The 15,042-nt window shown below is 47.1% G+C and overlaps 1 protein-coding gene across 1 annotated transcript; it reads left to right on the forward strand.

Annotated features, from left to right (window-relative positions):
* Window positions 1-533: 533 nt before the first annotated feature.
* Window positions 534-14,567, forward strand: LOC116451157 (serine/threonine-protein kinase PAK 3-like). The gene is made up of 13 exons (XM_032124317.1): window positions 534-766; window positions 1,468-4,046; window positions 4,989-5,038; window positions 6,268-6,372; window positions 6,814-6,961; window positions 7,888-7,951; window positions 8,737-8,785; window positions 9,692-9,804; window positions 10,646-10,763; window positions 11,465-11,564; window positions 11,682-11,878; window positions 12,912-13,049; window positions 14,162-14,567. Exons 2-13 carry the CDS (start codon window positions 3,944-3,946, stop codon window positions 14,288-14,290), a joined length of 1,314 nt encoding a protein of 437 aa, XP_031980208.1. The 5' UTR covers window positions 534-766; window positions 1,468-3,943; the 3' UTR covers window positions 14,291-14,567.
* Window positions 14,568-15,042: the final 475 nt, after the last annotated feature.

The raw sequence follows: 15,042 nt of genomic DNA on the forward strand, positions 1-15,042 counted from the left end.
ATTTCCCCCCAATCCCAGTTTCCCCCAATCCCAGTCTCCCCCCAGTCCCAGTTTCCCCCAGTCCCAGTTCCCCCCAGTCCCAGTTTCCCCCAATCCCAGTCTCCCCCAATCCCAGTCTCCCTCCAGTCCCAGTTTCCCCCAGTCCCAGTCTCCCCCAATCCCAGTCTCCCCCAGTCCCAGTCTCCCCCAATCCCAGTCTCCCCCAGTCCCAGCTTCCCCCCAGTCCCAGTTTCCCCCAGTCCCAGTCTCCCCCAATCCCAGTCTCCCCCAGTCCCAGCTTCCCCCCAATCCCAGTCTCCCCCCAGTCCCAGTCTCCCCCAGTCCCAGTCTCCCCCAATCCCAGTCTCCCCCAATCCCAGTCTCCCCCCAGTCCCGGCCCAGCAGCGCCCCCTGGCGGCTCGCGGCTCACAGCCGCCCGCTCCCCGCCCCGGGCCGGGCCCCGCCCCCTTGGCCCCGCCCCCGCCGCTGATTGGTGGGAGCCGCCGAGGGGCGGGAGGAGGCCACGCCCCCTCGGGTGGTCGGTGAGGGGCTGGTTGGGGTCGCGCCAAGATGGCGGCCGGGCAGGGGGCAGGGGCTGGGAGCGGGACCAGGACCAGAACCAGAACCAGAACCAGGACCGGGACCGGGACCGCAGCGGCGGGGCTGGGGGTCCCCGCGCACCTCGCCCTCTCCGTCCGAGCTTTGGAGGAGGCGGGCAGCTTGGGCATCCTCTGCCTCAGCGGGAGGAAGCTGCGCGACGACCCCAGAGGCGACACCATGGCAACAGGTGAGGGGCTCCCGCAGTGACGGGACGGGGCTGCGGGCCCGGCTGTGGCGGGCGCTGGGGACGGGCGGCGCGGGGGCCGTGAGGGGATGCAGCGGAGGCGGCCCTGTGGTGGCAGGGGAGGGATGACACGGGGTCGGCCGCTCTGGGTGAGGAGCGGGGCCCCGCTGTGTGAGGGCAGTGCGGGACAGCGCGGAGGCTCCGTGTTTGGGGGGCTTTCCCTGCAGGCAGGGAGTCCAGGGGCTCCCTTTTATCCGTGGGTAAGGATGGGGACTGGGAGTTGTGCCCGGAGTGGGGTGTGCAGCGTGAGGGGAGCTCCCGAGTTGGCGCTCGGGGGAATGAGAGCTCCGAGCGTGGTCGGGTTGGACCTTCAGGGTGTGGGATCCCTTGCAGTGAAGCTGCGCTGTCCCGGCCCGTCCTCGTCTCAGCTCAGCAGGAACATGGTTGCAAGTGCGGATGCGAGGGATGTGTGAGCGTGGCAGATGGTAAAAGTAAACCCTGGACAGCTGCACAAGCAGGGTCAAGTAAAGCCACCCCGTGCAGATCACTCTGCTAGTGGGAAAGCCCAATGGAGCACATTTCTTGATAACATGCGAGGAAAGAGCTCTTCACATAACACTAAATGAAATTCTGGAAAAGGAATCGTTCCTGAGTGCTAATTATCTAAGTAATTTTTTTTTTTTCCTGAATATATTTCCCAACAGATGGATGCTCGTGGAGAAGGAAAACCACCAGGGATGAGAAGATCACTGTTGAAGCAAGGCACACTGCAAACATGACGTGCTCTTTCATGCTTGAAGCTGGATGAAGCTCCCTGTCTCAGCAGGTGGAAAGTGAAACCCAGGCCTGGAGCAGTTCTGGTGGTTGCTGTGGTTAATCCCCAGGCAGTGCTCCCCACTCCTCAGAGACTCATGGCACTTTTGGGCTTTGCTCTCTTTGTTTTGATGACCTCAGTGCCACATTTTACACCCAAGTCTGGTCCAAGAGCCCTGGGGCAGCTGAGAATCCTGCTCCACCTTCACTGCTGGCATTTCTTGTCTGGACAGTTCGGTTTTACTTCATGCCTTGTGTTCAAATGCCATTCCTTACTCCAGCTCTTGCTGAGGACACTCAGTGAGTTGGGGTGGGCCCTACCTGGAGCAGAGAAAGACAGGATTGCAAGGAGCTTCCTTCCAAACTGGGAAAACACAATGACCTTGATGAGACAGGCGCTGAGACTGTGCCCACTGCCTGGCAGCCTGCCCTGGTCACAGCTGCTGGGGCAGTCTGCTCCTGCAGCCCCTCCCTCTCTGCCTATCCCCTCCCCCTGGAGTCTCTATTTCCTGAAAATAAATGCAATTTCACCCTCCAAAAGTTTGCTTCAGAGTGACAGAGGAAAAGCTTAATAAAAATGCAAAGGTCACATTTTCCGTGCCTCCTAAAATAATACGACAGATCCAATTTCTGCATTATTGAGTGTGAGCTTGTTTTCTTTTCAGGTGCTTCCTGACTTACCTGGTGCTCTTTTTCTTGTGCTGCACAAGCACATGGCTGCAGCCACTCCTGGGAACCTGTGGGCAGCAGCTCTCTGGGACCAGTAGTTACTTAGTGTCTTGGCAAAAGATGCCCTCACCCTGCAGAAATAGCTGTGTGAATGCTCCTCTCTTGATAAACATTTTGACAAAAGCCTGTGTGTCTTGACAGAAAAATCACTTTGAAAAGGACATTTATCATCTCATTCTGTTTTGAACTGGAACAATCCTCAGGCAGAGCAGAGACAAGCAGGATTTCTCCCAACAACCCCACTGTCCTCACGTGCCGTTGGCACTCCAAGATAAGACTGCAAAGACATTGCTGCAAAATGTCACTAAAATCTTCAAGGAAGTGATTTAGCATTAATAAAAAGGCAGATTTTGATGGAGATGGCATTTCATGCAGCAGATCACTTTTGGTTTGTAGTTAAAAGCTAGTGGAACAGAGTGTGTGATCACTTGGTATTATAAAAAAACTTCAAAAATAGCGTAATTGGCAAAAGTGACAAACTAGCTACAGTAACTGAGCTATCAAAGACAGTTACTGATGGGGTAATTTGGGTTATTTAAGTCTGTTCTGGGAAAATGAGGATTAGGAAAAGCCATAATTAAAATATGCAAAGCCGACGGGGAATAGAGAATAGATATTAAGTCACTTTAAATTAGTAATTCATGAGAGGGTGGAAGGGAGCGAAATGGATGAAATTATGTTCTGAAAGGGCCCTGATATTCCATTGTTGCAGAGAGAAAAGCTATTCAGAGCCTGAGTGCATCTTCTGTGCACACAGAAATTGGATAGGAGGAGGATTGAAGAGCTGTACATCCACTGAGGGAGCCGATCCTGCAGCTTTCCCACAAATCCGAGGGAATATGCTTTTGCAGGGGCATCAGGCGTTTTCCAGCTGCTTTGTGTACATTGACAGCAGAGAACCTGCAGAGCTACAGGAGCTCGACCAGGGGAATCCTCAGCAGCAGTGCTACAGCTCAGTGGTAGGATTGTGAGAGCTGAGAGGCAGAGTCTTTCCCCCACAGTGTTCCCTGGTGTGCTGAAAATGGATTGCATCAGGGTGGGGTTTACCCTTTAATCAGAGAGCAGAGATCATTTCAGCAAGGTGTTTGTGTTACTGAGCATCAAAAGTCCTGTGCAAAGCTCCTAAAGGCACTGTTTTGTCTACCAATAGAGAGGAGTCTTGTTATGGAGTCAAAGAATCACCAGGAAAACGAGCTGAGCCTTTCATCATTACTCCATGGAAGCGCAGAATTGATTTCCAGATGAGCTTCATGCAGAAATACGAGCTTTACATCAGGAGGAAGGTTGACATCTCGCTGCCTTAAAGGCATGTCAGGCTCCAAAATGAGAGCAAAATTGAACATCCAGCTGGTCAAGAATCAGCCTGGAACCGTTCCACAGAGTGTGAACCTACAACAGCTGCCACTGTGATGTCAAGGGCCCATTGGGGTGTCAGTGAAAGGCTGACAAATCCCCACAGTGCCAACAGGACACTGCCATTCCTGCAATCCAGAACTCCTCAATGCTTCCCTTCTGCTGTCATTCCACGAGGATCCTTCTCCTCCAGGAATTCTCAGTGGGCTGCCTGCAAACCAGCAGGGGGTTTTATCTGGCTTTTGGGTTATGCTGGTCTGCAAGCTGTAGCACAGCTCTGCAGAAATGATCCGGCAAATCTGTGCTGCAGCGGGTGATTTTCTGTCTGTCACAACTGCAATGTGTTTTTATCCAGATAAACCCTGGCTGGTGACAGCTCATCTAGGGAGTAAGTAGTGCTTTCCCTAGGTGCAGCATATCTGGCTGTGGGGTCGCTGTGTTCTTTATGCTCTTCCTTAGGAACTGAGCTGATTTTGGAACAAAAATGCCAGTAAGATGCCATTGGTTTGGTAGAGCTCCTGCCAACACCTTCTGCTGAAAGGGGTGTCTCAATGTGGGCAGCGTTTGGAATGTGGGGAACCCTGAGGGGATTCCATTCCCTACACAGGACAGTGTGGGGAGTCCATTCCCTCACTTTGCTGCTTCAGCCAACTTCCAAAATGCAGACTGGAAGAGCTTCTCAGAAGTGCTTCTAAAAAATGTGCAATTATCTTCAGGACTGAGGGAAAACATCTTTTTTTTCCCCCATAATTAAAAGATTTCACTAATGACAATGTGTGCTAAAATAGCCATGACCCCTTCATGCGGAAATATAACTTCCCAAGTGTAACTCCTGAACCCAGGAGCTGTTCCTGTGCTGTGTCAGAATAGAACTCGCGTGGCTAAGGGGGATTTTGGGAAAGCTTTTCTAGGGAAACATTTTCAGCAAGCTAAAGAGAACCAACATATGCAATTTAATAACAGAAAAACAACAAAAAAACCCCAAAACAAACAAAAAAAAAGAAAAAAAAGAAAAGAAAACTGCTTTAGCTCTTGGGCAGAGCAGAATCATTGACTATTAAAGAACAATTTGCATTTTCTTGACCGAGTTTCTATTTATTTTATTTACTGATGAAACAGCACAAAAAAAAATAGACAGAAAACCGTAGAAAAAGATTAATCTGGTATTTTGTCCTGTTCTGCTGCTTACTGTGGAAAAGAACCGTTGTTCCTGGAGGGATGTTGTGAAAGAAAAATGCTCTCCAATTGGGGCTGACTTGTTCCATGGAGGATTCCCCACAAGAGGCAGTTTTCTAACAGCATCTGGTTCATCTTCTCTTGCCCACTGCAGATCGGATCACCCAATTAAACAGAGGTGGATACAGGGCAGCCCATCCTTTGGTGAGTGGGAAAAGAACCTTTGACATTTCTAGAGTTTGAGAACTGTGGAGCAAGCTGTGAGCTTTGCCTGCTGCAGCAGTGTGCCAGCCTTAAAAAATGTCCATGTCTGGTTTTGCAGCAGCAGCGAAGGGATCCCTGGCTGTTTCCTCATTTTCTGTTCAAAGATTTTAAACAGATGAAAGTCTGGTTTTGCAGGCAGAGGATTGCTGATTTTAGCCATGGTGGAATATCTCGTTCACAGCAATTTTCAATACTGTCTAATTAGCCCACTTCAATTTAGTTTTAACAACTTAGAATCCCATTTCTATCAAGTTTCTTGATTTATCTTTAGTGCAGCTGGATATATAGCTGAATATAAATAAGGTTATAATTGATAATGGAACTCACTGGAACCATTGAAAGGAGGTTTTAAATAACTATGCATGCTAATAAATGTTGGGTTGCAGTAGCAATCTTAGAGAGAGGAATGACATCCACGTTAATATTGACCAAATTTATTAGGGTTAATATTAGTGCAATAAATAGCAAATGTCTGAACAGGGCTTTCACCTTTTTTTCAAGGGCTAGAGCAGCTTCATGCTGGGTTTGTGAGTACACAGCAGAGTGTGTGGATAACAAAATCCTTTGAACATTCACACTTCAGATTTTCACTTGATGCCACTTTCCTTGTCTTTAATAAAACACACTTTTCAGAGGAAGCTTGAGGTTCACCAGAGCAGAGTAAGACTTCCCAACAGCTCTGCCAGGGGTAGGGACACCTCGGCAGATGCTGTGGTGTTTGGCAGACACAGCAGTGGTGAGACAGTCAGGATGTCCCCACATTACCAGCTCAGGTCTCTCTTTGCTGTGAGATGTCCCTCACTGGGATTTCTACTGGAGCCAAGGGATGACATTCTAAATAGAGCATGAAGGTGTAGAATGGTGCCTTTGATTTGCTTCAGTTCTCTAAGTGGCCCCAGCTTTAGAGCAGTTGGGAAAACCAGCAAATTTGGGGCAACTTGATGCAATGCTCTGCCTCTGCAGAGCAGCAGCTGGGGCTGTTTCAACCTCCCATAATTTATAGATATTTAAGTTTTACTGTGACACGTGTCACAGGGAACTGAGGCTGTAGGAGCATGTGCATGTCTAGATCAGTTTCTGATGTTGAAGCAACTCAAAGCTGTGTGTAACTATCAAACCTCCCAAGTGCCAGAATGAAGACTCTCACTCATGTTACTGACTGTCCCCAGGCCACAATACTGCCACCAGAACCTCTGCTGGCTCCTTCCCTTCCTGGAGAAGAGGATAAGGAGGAGGAGGTGGACAAGGAACCTGCAGCTGCAGAAGAAGAAATGGCATCAGTAAGTGCCAGCTTTGGTTACCACTGGTGCAATTCAGAGCAGCAAGCTTCTGGTCAGAGAGGAGCTGGAGATGCTGAGGGCTCAAGTCCTGCCACAGTGCTTCACCCCAGCCACTGGCACCTGGAAAATTGGTTTTGAACTTCTCCTTTTAGTCATCAGTTTCCCTTGCAGGATACAGGAGAAACTGTCTCCTGGGCATACCTGCCCCTCTGCACAGACTGTTTGAGAAAATCCATGAAAATTGAACATGGAACTGGCCGTGAACTTGTGTAAAACCAGCCTTCTGTTTTCGTTCATTCGGTTTGTGACGTGGACAGCAAAAAACAGTTTAAGAGCACTGGATGTGGCCAACAGCATCTTCCTGAGGGTTTGCACTTGAAATGTGAGCTCAGGGGATCCCTGCAAGCTCCCTTCCTGACATATTTCTCCTCACAGATCCACACGAGCTCTCTGCTGGGAGATGCAGGAGCTGAAGAAGACACATTTCTCCTGCGTGACACCTCCAGCACAAGAGCTCGGAACGAACCCAGGGTCCAGCCATGGGAGAAATCACAGCTCACAGAGGAAGTGCTGGAGCGACTGAGTACGTGTGGTGTGCCTCTTGTCTGGCAGGGAGCAGTGTGGGTGTGTGTCCCTCAGCTTCAGCTGTGCCCAGGGGACAGAGGAAGCAGGAGCTCTCTCAGGAGTTCCTGAGGGCAGCTCTGACTGGGTTTGGTTTCCCTGCGCTTCCATCTGTGCTAAAGGCAAAAAGCAGAGATTGTTTCTGGTTCAGAAGAAGGTGCTTTGACCTAGTGAATGAACTACTGAACTGCTGGGTGCTGATGGCCAAATCAAGCAGAATATTTGGGTTCCTAAATTCTCTTTAGTCTCCTGATAAGTCATCGGAGCAAAAATGCATCACAGCAATCTATTAGATTGAAGACAAGCAGTGTGGTTCTTCAAGCGGCACAGGCAAGGTCATCATCAGAACTCAGCCTGGTAATCAGTGATGAGGGTCTTGAATCTTAAAGCCCCATCATTACTGATTATAACATGAGATGCTGTTCTTTAAAATCATAAAGGCAATCTTTTGGAAACCGCTGAAAGTTGGGAAGATCCCTTCCTCTCCTGGCAACACTGTTCACCTGTTCTTAAAAATTAATCCCAGAACCCAAGGTACATTTAATCTTCAGAAGTATTAAACCTTTTGTTAAATCACACAAAGTCTTTATTCCCAAATAAAGGCTCTGTTGTCGTGTTGTTCCAGCTCTCTTAAATGTTTGTAGAAATCAAACTCTTGCTTTGGTACCTGTTCTTTTCTGATTTCTGTCTCCTGTGGATATTTCTCCACGTGCTTGGTTTCCTGTCGGTAACTCTTCAGAGGGCTGTAGAAAATCAGAAAATCTGTGGAGCCATTTGTGCTTTGGAGCTGCCTCTGTCGTTGTTGCTCACAAAGAGCTCACAGTGGGGCTGCATTTCAGATCTGCTGGAAGGTGGTGTCTCTGTTTGAAGTGATTTCCTTTCTTTCAGGGAGCACTGTGACCGAGGGGGATCCTGTGACGAGATACACTGAATTTGTTAAGGTTGCCCAAGGGTAAGTCCAATCGCAGTTACTTCTACAAAGTCATGGACCAGGCATTTTGCTGCTGTAATATCAAGTATGAAGCCAGGCGAGCTCCAAACATCATCAGCCACTGGGTTTAGATCTCCCATCTCTCAGTACAGATCAGAATTAATAACTGTGGTCAGAAGGTGTTGTCAAAGAAAACTTGATGCTGGCAGTCTCTCACCTGCAGCACCCAAAAGATCTCCCATCCCTCAAACTTTTTTGCCTAAAAGAGCACCTTACCACCTCACAGCTGTCAGGTAACAGTTCTCAATAACATTTACTTCAAATATTTTGCTTAAAAACTATTCGGTAATCCAGATTATAACCACATAGTTTAGCAAATGAAACCAGAGATGAAATAATAAACTCTCACTCTGTCACACAAAACCCCACCCTGTGTAGTCTGCAGCATGCATTCCCTGGGAAAAAAAATACAGACACACAAAAGAAGGAAAAAAACCCCAACACAACAAAGCAAAATGAAAAATAATTAAATATATTATTTTCCCGGTTTTGTAGGCACACCCTCCCCCTGCCCTTAGGTTTTGAAGATCTGTGCACCAGCTCTTTTTGTTCAAGTCGAGCCTCAGTTTTCTCCTGGACACCCTGCATGGCAGAGGGCTGCTGGGCTGCTGTGCAGCTTTTTGAAGAATAGATGAACCGAGGTGTTTTAAAACACTCCAGGCAGCACAGATCTCCTGTCTGGGCTGGCTTTCATTCCCAGCACCTAAACTGCTTCTCCTTTCTTCTCCTTCTGCTTTTGTTTCCAGGGGTTTCGGGACTGTTTACAAAGCCACCGACCCAACCACAGGAGAAGTGGTGAGTCCCAGCACCCCCAAGCACATTGTGCAGCTTTTCAGGGTTTCCCTTCTGCTGGGAGCTCTGCTGCACCTTTGGGTGGCCAGTTGAGCTTTCCTGCACAGGCTGCTCCTCACAGACCTGCAAAATGTGAGCCTGCAAAATGTGAGCCTGCAAAACACATTTTGGAGAAACTTTGTTCCTACTCAGTACCAGAAAAACACAAGAGGGGCAGTGGTATCCTACAGAGAAGGACATAATGAAGGCTTAAAATACCAGAGAATGGGTTATTTCTTTAGAAACCCAGAAAATAATTGCAAATCTAAACTGTTGGTACAGAATTCTCATTGGAGTAGCAAAATCAAAGTTCAAGAAGTTAGAAAGTTCGGGGATTGTATTTTTTTTTTTTTTTGTGTGTAACTGTTATGATCTTTTAGGGTGGGATTTTATCCATCATGTACTGAACGTGTTTGCTTTGTTATGCAACCAAGGCCAGCAGCAGCTGTTGAAATAATGGCCAAACCCCATAGAATTGCTAAAGGATTCCCAGCTGTTTTGATATATTTTCACAGTCACAAAATCCTGCTTGCAAGACCTGTGTGAATAATAACAGAGGTGATAAACTGAGGCCATTGGGGAAGCACGTGGGTGCAGGGTGTTGTCAGAGATCTGTGGTTGATAGTTTAGGGACAATTTGTCCCAAGTTTACAAGGCAAAATATCTCTGGCAAATGTCCTCTAAGTAGCACCCAAGCAAGTGGAGAAATCAGCTCTTCCCTGTGGCTTCCTGTGCTCTGGTGTCTGATCACAAGGTCACGGGGCAGTTTGGCACAGCCCAGCCTCATCATTCCAAAAACACTCGCTCCCTGTTCGTTGTGGTCCCCTGCAGCAGAACTTCTCGAGCCCACGGTCTCCAATTTCATTTTAGGTGGCCTTAAAGAAGATGCCTCTCTGCAAACGGAGCAGAAAGGAACTCGTTGTCAGTGAGATCCAGATCATGAAGGAGAGCAGGCACCCCAATATTGTCAATTATATAGACAGGTGAGTGGTTCTGGTGTTTTCATGGGAATGTTCATTCACACACTGCAAGCCAAAGGTTAAAAAACCCCTTTGGGCACTGGCAGAACATGGAGCTCTTTCTTATTTCTTTGTTATCTCCAGTGGATGGGAGGGGATGGTCTCCATTAATCTTTTCTGGCATATGTAGTTGGAAATGCCTTTTCAAAAACCTGGTCTTACTAAAACAACAGCCGGTCAGCTCATTACCTCTGTGTTGTTTTGGGGTTTGGTTTTTTCAAGTTGATTGTATTTTCTATGCCTTAATGACAAGTGCTGATAAACCATCATAGAAATTATCTCCCTTAGGCTGCTCCCACCATTTTCCATTGCTGTGGAAGCCAGAAAGACTAAATTCTCATTTGCAGAACCACATAATTTGCCAGTTTTTGGATAGATTTTCCTGTTTCTGACTGTATTTTATGCAATGTTTTCCAAATGGTTGGCCAGCATCTGTCCTCAGTGGAGCACAACCTCCTCCCATGGATAACTCTGGGAGTTGTGTTGCCTTGTTCCTGGAGTGAATGGTGGAACTGATAAGATAATGAATCCGTTGATGGCAAGTGTCCTGCTTCCAGACTGATCTCTGCTGTTACTAAACTGCATTTTTCTCTTATTTGCCATCTAAGGCATCTCCTTTTTCATGGATTTGTCTTTCTCATTTAGACTGCACAGATTCCAAATACTGCAAGGCCTACAAGGAATGTCTCCATTTTATTCTGCCTCCATTTACAAGTGACCTGGAGACAAAACTCCCCTGCAATCCTTTCCACAAGGTAATTTAGCTGTGCACATTCATCTCCATGCCTTTGTTTTCTTCTCTCAGCTACCTGGTTGATGAAGACCTGTGGCTCGTGATGGAATATGTGGATGGAGGCACTTTAACCAGCGTTCTTACCCAAATCTTTATGGAGGAAAGAGTGATAGCTGCTATCAGCAGGGAGGTAAGGGACTCTGCTTGTGCTTCCAGTGGCTTGGACAAGGTGGGACAGGAGTAGCTTCATGTTGAGAGCTTTGTTTCAGTGCTGCTGTTATGATATGTAAAATAAAAGGGCATCTAAGTGAGCCACCTGCCAGTACAGCTGCATTTCTTATACTCTGTTATTACACTCACACTGCCGTCGTACTCTCTTTTTTAATTTAACTTTATTTTATTTAACATTCTAAACTTTGCCTCTTTACACTGGAGCATGTCTGCACTGCATTCTTTGCCTGTAAAAGCAAACATGCTGGTGGCAGAATTTTAAACTAACAGCAGATTAAAATAGAGCCTCGTTTCTCACAGCCCTCAGCTTAAAAGGAGAGCATTGCACCCCAACTGGTGTTTGCTTCTGAAAAGTGACTGATGTGCTGCTTCCAAGTCTGCTGTTGAGGCCAACATAAAACCTTTGTCATGCAGCCTCCCAGACAAAACTGATCCACTTCATAATGAAGGGAGAGGTGTTTTCCTTTTTGACAAACCCTCCTTTGTCACCTGGAAGGAGAGAGCACAGCCACTGCAGCCATTCTGGCTGGGTTTGGAGGGGACAGTCTGTATCAACAATTGGTGTTTCACCTAGAAATTCAATCTTTTAGAGCCATTTCCTTTTCTTATGTGATGAAATGAGGTTAATTAAGTTTTATCCTGATGGGCTTTTTGTCTCAGTGCCTCAAAGCCCTGGATTTCCTTCATTCAAAGAATGTGATCCACAGAGATGTCAAAAGTGACAATATTCTTCTCGGGATGGATGGATCTGTGAAACTGAGTAGGTATTCTTGGTCAGCACAGCATCCCTGTGTTCTCAGACTTAGAGTGGGGAACTTCTTGTGCTTGGTTTCACAGTTGAAGCTGGTTTTGCCAGTATTTTTGTTTTCCTCCTCAGCTGATTTTGGCCTGTGCGCTCAGCTGACCCCGGAGCAGCGCACTCGGTGCACAGTGCTCGGCTCTCCTTACTGGTTAGCACCAGAAATTCTGAAAAGAAAGGAATATGACACCCAAGTGGACATCTGGGCACTTGGGATCGTGGCCATTGAAATGCTGGAGGGAGAACCTCCGTACTTTCAAGAAAGCCCTGTCCAGGTAAGGTGCAGATATGTCAGACACCACTGCCTTGCCAGTCTGTGCCATGTTTCGTCTCCCATGAGCCAAAATCCCACTCCAATCAGCCTGAAATAGTTCCAGCAAGGCCCACTTCTAGAAATGATCCTGCAGAACACCTCATCAGAGGAGAAGTGACACGTGCCAGCGCAAAAATGTGCCATTTTGGCCTCCAGTACTGCTTGAATTCCTCCTGCTCTGTTTGATCTCTCTCTGAGCTGTAGCTCTGGATGACATCAGCAAGTTTCTCCAATTAGGAAATTATTATGGAAAAGCATTTCAAGTGTATCTGCAGGCCTAGAAGTCTTTTTCAACTCTGACCAGTGCCTTTCAGGGAGGGTCACTGGTTTTAGTAATGCCATAATTATCTATTACACCCCCAAAAAAAAAATTCTACAAGTGTTTATTAGCAAAGCTACTTGTAGTAAACATAGTTTGAAGTTTTCAGTTTTTGATCCTAATTCCTTAAAATGAAATGATCAGGTCTTATACCAAATGAACAAGGAACAGTGGAGGAATGTATGCCAGGGTAAAATCTCATGACTATTAGCTGAAACCAAGTTAAATGCTGCACAGCTAATTCCTGAGGAAGGAAAAGAATTTTGAAGATTTCAGTCTTCCACTCTTTTTGAAAAAGTTTCTTTACTTTTCTTGGAAGACCACATTTGGATTGCCTTTGCCTTGTATAAGGCAGCAAACACTACTGAGAATTATTTCCAGATCCCAGAATATTCTGAGTTGGGAGGGACCACGGGGATCACCAAGTCCAGCTCTAAAGTGAATGGTCCATCTGGGGATTGTTGTTATCAGCACCATGCTCTGACCAGCTGAGCTGCTCTCAGGGTCATTATCACCACTGCTCTGGAGGCTGAAAATTCCCTGCTTCCTGACCCTCCAGTGTTGATCAGGGCCCCTTGAGAAGCCTCAGGAGCTATCAGAAAGCCGGGAGGGGCCTGCAGGGGAGCTGTCACCTCAGGGATGCTGAGTGGCTGTCCCGTGTTCCTTCTGTCCCCAGGCTCAGGACCTGATAACCCAGAACAGGTACCCGCCCCTGAGGATGCCCAGCGAGATGTCAGTTCTGTTCCACGCCTTCCTGCACTCCTGCCTGGACACCAACCCCAACATTCGCTGGACAGCCAGGGAGCTCCTGGAGGTAAAGGGCCAAAGGCTGCAGGGGAAATTCTCCTCAGCTCATCTCAGAGGCACCGAGTGTCCTCCTCTCCTGTTAATCCCCAGTCTTGGTGCTTTTCAAAGTAGAATCATAGAAGATTTTGGCTTGGAACGGACCTTTAAATGCCATCTGGTCCAACCTCCCTGCCATGAGTGGGAGTGGGGATATCTTCAACTCACTCAGGTTGCTCAGAGCTCTGTCTGACCTGACTCTGGATGTTTTCAGGTATCCACCACCTTTCTGGGCAACCTGTGCCAGTGTTTCACCACAATCAGCATAAACAATTTCTTCCTTAGATCTAACCTGAATCTCTCCTCTTTTAGCTTAAAACCATTACCCTTTGTCCCTTTGCAACAGGCCCTACTAAAAATGGGTCTCCTTGAAGTTTTGAAAGGCTGCAAAAAGGTATCCCTGGGACCTTCTCTTCTCCAGGCTGAACCATCCCAGTTCTCTTGGCCTTTCCTCAGAGGAAAGTGTTCCATGCACCCCCTGATCGTTTCTGTGTTGTACTTTGGGAGTGTATTCAGTTTTAGCTGGTGGCAAGAGAACTGCAGTAGAATGGTGCCAGGTACAGAGGCCAAAAATGGTGGTGGTGGAAGAGGAACCCAGTCCCAGCCAAGCAGTCAGAGATTTGGCTGTTCTTGTCTTGGTGCTGAAAACCTGCACCTCAGTGTTCTTCAGAACAGCACAGACCTAAATCCTACTGGGATCAACATTTCTTGGAGGTGCTGGAGTTCCCCGAGGAACAGCTCGCACTTCTCTTTTCTGACAACTGAAGTAGCCCCTACCTTTAGAAAAAAGGAACCTAAGTGAGTCCTTTGAGTCTCCTGAAATGAAAAAAGCCCTGAGACAGCAAGTGGCATTCCCAGAGTGCTGGCAGAGCAAAAATCCCAGCAAGATGAAGACACCTTGATAAATTGATTAATGGGATTAATGGGATTACTTGCCTCTGAATGTTAAGACTGAGGTGTAGATGGTCCCCATAGTCCTACTTACGTGTATTTCTGGTAACCAGAGGAATCCTGTTTCATCTTGTGAGAAACTGGGTTTGGAAAGTAATGGTTCCTTTTTTTTTTTTTTTTCCCTTTGGGCAGCATCCATTTTTACAAACAGCCGTGAGTCTCTCCGTCCTGCCTGAAATGATCCGTATAGCCAGGAAAGTCTGTGAAGCCATGGAAACACTTCATGGCAGCAGTACCAGCTCAAAGAAAAATCAGGAATAAAATTTTCATTCCTTTAGGAGATTTGCTCCCTTCTCACCCAATGGTTACATTCATTTCTGAATTGCTGGTTGTGTCTTAAAGATGCGAAGTCCCATTTATGGGGGTTTTGGTGTGGTTTGGAAATGGGGAAGGGTCTCCTTCATTCATCCATCAACTCTAGGGCACACTGCCTCTGGAATGCAGCCCATGGGCTGGGTTTTTCCCAGTTGTGGTACTTCTGGATGAGGAAGAAAGTGCAATTGCATTTCCAGCCAAAAATGGGTGAAGAGCAGGGCAGCCAAACATCCTGTTGGATACAGGCAGCCAGCTGGGACTGTGGAGTGTTTGGAGAATTCCCTGTCCTCCCCCCACCTGGCAGAACACGATGACACGAAAGATATAAAATATATAGAGATTATAGAGAAAGAAATGTATGTAACATAAATGGGGGGCATGCAAATGTACATAGACACATAATGTACTGTAGAATTATTATATGTATAGATCTAGCTAGACTATATATTATAATACATAGTATAAGATATATTTTTATAGGATTATAATGATATGTATAGTGTCTTACAGAGCTACGGACATACATGTACTTTGTACTTTATATTTGTACTTTGTACACATATATATGTGTATGTATACATACATAATATAGATATGTGGTATCCTCTGTAAATGAAACCCCGTTTTTATCCGGGTGTGTTGCACCCGGCCGCGTTCAGGTGTCGGTACCTGGCCGTGGTCACACCTGTGTTGGTGGA

Source organism: Corvus moneduloides, chromosome 14 (genome assembly GCF_009650955.1).
Source record: "Corvus moneduloides isolate bCorMon1 chromosome 14, bCorMon1.pri, whole genome shotgun sequence".
Taxonomy (NCBI): Eukaryota; Metazoa; Chordata; class Aves; order Passeriformes; family Corvidae; genus Corvus; species Corvus moneduloides.

Coding starts and splice junctions, on each gene's coding strand:
- LOC116451157 (XM_032124317.1), top strand. CDS start 3,944: ATGATCCGGCAAATCTGTGCTGCAGCGGGTGATTTTCTGTCTGTCACA. Junction 10,764..11,464: donor TAGCTGCTATCAGCAGGGAG/GTAAGGGACTCT, acceptor TTTTTGTCTCAG/TGCCTCAAAGCCCTGGATTT. Junction 13,050..14,161: donor CAGCCAGGGAGCTCCTGGAG/GTAAAGGGCCAA, acceptor CCCTTTGGGCAG/CATCCATTTTTACAAACAGC.